Consider the following 6,938-nt stretch of genomic DNA (forward strand, 5'->3'; position numbering starts at 1 on the left):
TTTTTTTTTTTTTTTTTTTTTTTTTTTCTTGGTTAAATTTTTGTGTAAACTTGAAACAGAAAACATGAAACTTCTGTCTTATGAAGTGGGGTTTATGTTACAGAAATCTGTGTTTGGTGCTATGTTCTAATGTCTTTTATTTTGTGATAAAACAACATTAATTTCATGAAATTTCCTTAATTATTTGTTCGGTCCCTAAGGTACGAGGATTTGACAGTGCTCTCTTTTATTTTTTACATTAAATATTCAAGTCTCCTCACTCGTATACACCTGCATTCATGTGAAAATCTTGACTTTAGCGTTTGCTATTAAGAATGAGTGAAGAAATTTCCATGTTTTGACGTAGAATTATTTTAAGCATTGAGCTATATCAAAGCGGGTTTGAATATTTTCGAGATCAATATCGAGAAATTTGGTCGGATAAGTGAAGGTGATGAGTCATAGCATCCTTTTTCCCATAGATGGATGCATCCTTTTTCCCATAGATGGATGCTTGAGCTAGCTTGTGCTTGTAGAACAAGCTTCATTAATTGTTACTCTCCAACTTGCAAATATTCTCCAAAACCCCAATCATTTCATTTCTTTATCTTCTCTGTCTCCATTTTGCTTCCTTTTAATTTCTTCGTTTGGGACATAATATATATATATCAAATCTTTCATTCATCAAATTTCATGTTTTTTGTTTCATGCATTTCCCTCTCTAATCCAAATTATCTTATTTTGTTGTTTATAATCACCAACTAATATAATATAATTACATAATTAATCATAACAAAAATATCTTCAAACCTTTCTTTGAGTTTGAGACATTGATTAATTAACACCCAATAATCCAGCAATGAATAATATATAATCAAAGGGGTCATTTTCCCTTCCCCTTCCTATCTCTTCCATAAACTGTTCATAATTAGTGTAATGAAAATGAAAGATTAATATAAACTAATCATTCTTTTTTATTATATTGCAGAGGTGGCGAAGCTGAATAGCAACGAGTGGTACTTTTTCAGCTTTCGAGATCGAAAATACGCAACGGGATTTCGGACGAATCGCGCTACGACATGTGGGTATTGGAAAGCTACTGGAAAAGATCGAACGGTGGTGGATCCTTCAACCAGGGAGATCGTAGGGATGAGAAAGACTTTGGTGTTTTATAGGAACAGAGCTCCAAATGGGATTAAAACGGGATGGATTATGCATGAATTTCGGTTTGAGGCCCCACATCTGCCCCCAAAGGTTGAATTTTTCATCTTTGATTCTCTATTTCTTAGACCATTTAGACAAATCTGATGGTGTGAGCACATGCACACATTCAAAAGTTGGTGGCTTTCTCTTTGGTTTTCAAATCTTTTCTAAAATTGCATTAACAGATAATAAACAGATGTTTATATCTATATTTTGTTTTTATTTAGAATTAGAGGATGCTATTAATGAATGAGTTTTGTTTGTTTAGTGAAAGAGAATTCATAATCAAAATAATTATGAAAGATATTTATAGTAATCACACAACAAAAAATGGAACTAATTTGGAATTCTCTCTATGCTTTAATTAACATGAAAATGAACCAAGTTTATATGGTGGGTGCAGGAGGACTGGGTTTTATGTAGAGTGTTTCAAAAGGGCAAGCAAGAAGAGCACAGCATCAAACTCAACCAACATTTTACATTTGAAGATTTCGAGTGCGTTCCCACTGTCATCCGAGCTCCATCTCCCCCTCCAAGCGACCCGAGTCCGATCGCCATGCCTTGTGGCTACAATGTCGATATCGCTTCATTATCCTCAATGGCTCCCCATCAGAGTCATGGCTACATTGGCAGCTGTTCTTTTCTCCATCTCCTTCAACTTCCTCAAGAAAAAGATGACAATAATAATAATCCCAAAGCTGATCAACTTTTTTGCCCCAAAAATGACTCTGATTATGGGGTTTTGTGGGACATGGATTTGGAAGAACATACGTTTCAAGATGGCGCCATTTCGAACTTGGATCAAATGGCCTTCGACGTCGAAAGCAGCCTGGTTTTCCTCTGAACTCGTATCTATCTGCTACTGCACATCTCAATGGGTTGTTTGTTCATATATAGTTTGTATATGGTTTGGTGTTTGGATTTAGGAGAGTGTTTGGGGCATTGTTGTGTGCTTAGGGACACACTTGGATTTCATTTTTTCCTTTAAATCTTTGTTCTTGTTGTACACAAAATTAGTTAAACTTGTAATAAAGAAATTTAGTTAGCCGCATTACTGTGGATGTAATAGACTCGTGATTTTTGATACCACAATATAGAGTCGGGACATTCAGTATTTGTGCTTACGAAGAAGAACTATGATCCCCAAAGCATTGGATGATGAAGCGAGAATCGCTTATACCCTTTTCCTTTTACTAGATTTGGTAGTAGTTTTTCCCAAAGGGCAGATGGGAATTTAGGTCGTAAAAGAAACACACTCAACCAGTTCAAAGATTTAGTTAAAAAGAATACACGTTTCAAGCCCTTCCTACTCGAGTCGTGCACGCACTTCATTGGCACGGGACACGTGGAACCAGGCTCTACCAGGGCTTAAGAATATAAGAGGACTCGGGCTACATAATATCAAGTTTTCTTATACACTTCGATTGCAGTATCAATGTTGAACAGTAATACAAAGAATTGAACAATAAAGAAATGTGGCATCACAGTCCTGAAGAAACTAGGCCATGTAATGTGACAATGCCAATCAACATATTTTGAAGATTGATAACAGGCAGAAATTGAACAGGAGATGGAGGAGCTTCCATCTTTTTCATGGCATCGACCGCCATCGCCTCAGGATCAATTGTTCTCGGTTTCCTGTCATATGGTTTACCATCAAAATCAATCTCTAAACTATTGGGTATCAACATAAAGAATGGCATCCTCTGCATCGGTTGTTAAAGTTTGAATCCAGATGGTACAAGTTTGGCAAATAGCAAGACCTTGTATGTCATGATATCAACTAAAATGAGTGAGTATTAGAGATTCGTACCTGTTGCACATTTGGCCCACAGTGAGCTTGAAGATGCCTTCACCACTAGCTTTGAGAGTGCGCCTCAAATCACCGTCGGTAAATGTCCCAATCAGGTGATATTCCTCATCTATGACAAGTAGGCAGCCGCATCCTTTGCTCGTAAGCTCCACCAATTGATCCATTATTAGATCTCCTTCTTTGCACACAGGAAGCTCACTCTGTTTCTTCATCACGTCTTTAACCTGCAACCAAAACAACATCCGTACTTGTCTTAAACAACTTATTGTTGCATTAAGATAATTGAAAATTGGTGATAAAATTAAGTCGGGAGTTCAAAAACAGAGCTATGTAGACAAATCGAAACCAGCTGAACATCAATTAAGTGAAGAAAAAGGAGAAGTGCCTTGAAAATGAGGCTTTTGCCGATCCTCCCAGCGGGGTGATTAGTGGCATATTCCTCTTTGGTCAAATTGCGCGCACCCATAAGCGCAATCGCCACAGTATCACCAAAAACCATCTGAATCGCAGTGGAGGTGACCGGGGCCAGGTCAAAAGGGCATAATTCACGCTCGAGAGGCAAATGCACATTCATATCACAAACCCCAGCAAGCACATTGGCTTCAACAGAGGTGACGGCGATGAGGTACGCACCTTTCGCCCTAGCGCAAGGAACCAGGCGAAGAAGCTCTTCGGTGTTGCCAGACTTGCTAAAGAGCACAAGAACATCGCCGGAATTCAAGATGCCGATATCCCCATGAAGCGCGTCGAGAGGGGAAAGAAAAGCGGATCGGATTCCAAGGGAAACTAGGGTTTGTGAGATCTTACGAGCGACGAAACCAGACTTGCCGACGCCGGAGAAGAAGATGGTTCCGGGGGCGTTGAGAAGGGTAACGGTGAATTTCAGAGTCTGAGAGAGATCGAGATTGTGGAAGAAGAAATTGAGGTGATTTTGTTGGGATTTGAAGAGATCGAGGAGTGTAGATTCGTCGATAGGGCTCAGATCTGGATTTGGATTTGGGGATTTTGGGGGCCATTGGTATGAGGAAAGGGAAATATCCTCAGCCGGAGGAAGAGACCCCATTAGCGAACTGAATTCAGAAATCAAAGAGAGACAGACAAGAAACAAAAACGGATTTTATTTCATCTCTGGTTTTGGCTTCACATTTTAGTAAAATGGAGAAGACAACGACGCCAATTTCCGTTGCTTTACAATTACAGCTCACCTCTGTCGGTGGATTTATCACTCTTGAAATCAAGAATCTAATGTTCCTCTCATTTCATATATTTTATAACATTAATAACAAATATGTGATTACTTCACTAAGGTTATTCATTAAGCTTGTTTGTGATGTTCCAAAAGAAAATGTATTAGGTATTTAATGAAAATAATAATAATATTTTAAATATTCACTTCTAAATAAATATGAAAACAGAAAATAAAAATATCAATTTAAGCATAACTCAACTGATTATTAACTCGTATGAGATACATGAGATTTGAACCTCAAACGTCTTAGTTGATAATATATACAATAACCAGCTGAGCTATGCTCAAATTGGTGAACATAATTTTATTGATTAAATAATATATTCTTGACCACGACATTAAAAGTTTGAATCTTAAAAAGAATTCAATGTCACGAGCATCTTGACTGGTTATTGCTCCATTATATTACTAAATTGTAAGCTAATTTAAGTAAAATTTGATAAATAAAATATTAATTATTATTTCAAATGTCGATAGTTTAATCTCTCATCGTGTAACTGTAGAGTTAAGAAAAGAATTATTAATTTTGATGTAAAATAAAAATATACCAATTTTTAAAAATTAAATTACAAATTTGGTACTGAAACTTTCAAAATTATAAACTAATCTATAGTTTTTTTTTTTTTATGGTTCACACAAAATTAAAATTTTATATATTTATAAAAGTTTGAAATCGGTGAAGGTAGTAAGCCCATGCGAAACAGAGATTAAGCAAAGAAGCCCATAAGAAACAATGCAATTTGGGCCGAGTTGAAGGCCCAAAAGTGTGTGCACCATTACCATAATAAAGACGCAATAGACGCGGAATCAATGGAAGACATCAAACCTAGTACAGTACAAAATAATGTATCCTACGGTGGATTGGAAGGATTTAGGAGCAAAGTTTGGTTTAAGATTTACACGTCGCTTTAAATACAAAAAAAGAAAAAAAAAAAAAAGATCGTGGAGCCGCCTGTGAATAGCGGAAAGTGCAGGCCACGTGCGGAGCTGTGAGGGGTGTCGGCTACAGTGACAGTGCGGTCATTACCCGCGGACCGATGAGGTCCTAATCTGGGACCGCTCCGTACGAGACCGTTGTCATGTCAACGTCTTTACGGGTCCAATTTGTAGAGCTAGCTGTTTATAAATATGGAAAATGAATTTTCTTTAAATTAATTTAAAGAAGGCTTTGGAGAAAATAATGTATTTTGTGGGAAAGGCGTAATGGTTTTGAGGTTTTAATTGGAAGTGTACGTTAGGGATGGGATGAGTAGGAGGGCATGCAATGGCACATAAGCTTTTAGTATTGACCCACTCACTGCACTTACGAAAATTGGTGTGCCCAATGGCTGCCCCTCTTTGCTTGCCAAATCTTGACGTCTTCACCTCATTCTTCTTTTTAAAGAACATTAGGAGCATCTACCAATACTCATATTCTTTCTTTCCTTTTTTCATTTTCTAAATGCCCAATCTCCCTTTTTGTTTCAGTGGTGAATCGTGTGTTTTTAAGAATCTAGTGTTTTTCTTAAAGTGAAATACCCCAAACTCTCCTCTTATTCTCAACTTATACTCGATTTTATTGGTGTCCTATATGTTTACATTTTCGAATTCAACATGTCATATTTTCGTTTGAGTTAATGATGAACGACAACATTAAAGAAAAGAAGTCAACCGGTGAAGTTTGATACGTTCTTCAACTCAACAATGAAACCGTGCGAACTCTAACTCGATGACTAAGAATTACGCGATTCAATGCACTCAACTATCATTTTTCTAGCCATTCTCACTTTTTCGGCTCTACCGTTCATTCAAATCCTCCTCTCAATTTCGACACTCATTGATCCCCTTCAACTCCGATTTTCAATATTTTTCCTCGGGCATTGGGTTTTTGGTTTCAGTCCATTGTTGATTTACAACAAGTCATTCAGTTGTTACATATTTCAAAAGAATATTAGATAGAGAAATATGGAAAATATCAATTTTTTACTCCACAATTTAAATTAATTAGAACGGAAAACATGTATTGAGGTAATTTGAGTGGACACAACAAAATAACCTCAAAATACGAGGATTGTTAAAACTCATCGGACAACAACATGAAGCAATACTTAATTTTGTTTTTGTGTTCTGTCTAATCATCAGAAACCAACTGCAAAAGTTGTCTTCGTTAAACGTAACAAACAATGCCAAGAATTGGCCTCCTACCACATCGTAATTTCTGTATTTTAATCCATTTTTCTTAAGTTGTTTCACACCACAGACACTAATGACAGAGAGACAATAAAATTCTTGATGACACTAAAACTCAGTATTCATGTAAACCCAGCAGAGCCTTAAAAAAAGGGTTCTTTGTGCCATCCCTCAACTAAACACGAGAATTTTATGAAAGGGGATTCATAAAAATAAGAACTTGGAATCTGATAACAAGATTTGAACAAGATTATTGAGATTTCTGTAACCCTTTTAAGGTGTAGGGCAAAGAAATAACACGACATAATGTTGGTAATTAAGGTCAGAAATTAGAAAATGGAAGTGATAGTGTTTAAGCATACATGAATAACTGGAGAGTACAGATTTTGAAAGGATGAACATAAGTGTACAAATAGTAACACTGCTAGTATTTGCATCAAAAGCAGAGATCTACACCTTTACACAGACTTAAAAACTTTTTCAGAAAATTTTATTAAAAAAAAAAAAAAAAAAAAAAAAAAAAAA

The 6,938-nt window shown here is 36.4% G+C and overlaps 2 protein-coding genes across 2 annotated transcripts in view; one reads left to right on the forward strand and one right to left on the reverse strand.

Moving 5' to 3' along the window:
• Positions 1–2,250, forward strand: part of LOC111437436 (NAC domain-containing protein 21/22-like) — a 3,673-nt gene extending 1,423 nt beyond the window's left edge. Inside the window, exons 2-3 of the mRNA XM_023075410.1 lie at positions 968–1,233; positions 1,586–2,250. Coding sequence (XP_022931178.1) covers positions 968–1,233; positions 1,586–2,026 — 707 coding nt within the window. The 3' untranslated portion in view covers positions 2,027–2,250. The remainder of the gene's footprint in view (positions 1–967; positions 1,234–1,585) is intronic.
• Positions 2,251–2,574: 324 nt separating this feature from the next.
• Positions 2,575–4,227, reverse strand: LOC111437435 (probable arabinose 5-phosphate isomerase). The gene is made up of 3 exons (XM_023075409.1): positions 3,381–4,227; positions 2,996–3,219; positions 2,575–2,820 (listed from the first exon to the last, which is right to left on the reverse strand). The coding sequence occupies exons 1-3, from the start codon at positions 4,056–4,058 to the stop codon at positions 2,664–2,666; spliced, it is 1,059 nt and encodes a 352-aa protein (XP_022931177.1). The 5' UTR covers positions 4,059–4,227; the 3' UTR covers positions 2,575–2,663.
• Between the last annotated feature and the right edge of the window lie 2,711 nt (positions 4,228–6,938).

Source organism: Cucurbita moschata, unplaced genomic scaffold (assembly GCF_002738365.1).
Source record: "Cucurbita moschata cultivar Rifu unplaced genomic scaffold, Cmos_1.0 Cmo_Scf00063, whole genome shotgun sequence".
Lineage (NCBI taxonomy): Eukaryota > Viridiplantae > Streptophyta > Magnoliopsida > Cucurbitales > Cucurbitaceae > Cucurbita > Cucurbita moschata.

Coding starts and splice junctions, on each gene's coding strand:
- LOC111437435 (XM_023075409.1), bottom strand. CDS start 4,058: ATGGGGTCTCTTCCTCCGGCTGAGGATATTTCCCTTTCCTCATACCAA. Junction 3,220..3,380: donor GCAAAAGCCTCATTTTCAAG/GCACTTCTCCTT, acceptor TTTTGGTTGCAG/GTTAAAGACGTGATGAAGAA. Junction 2,821..2,995: donor GTGGGCCAAATGTGCAACAG/GTACGAATCTCT, acceptor ACCATATGACAG/GAAACCGAGAACAATTGATC.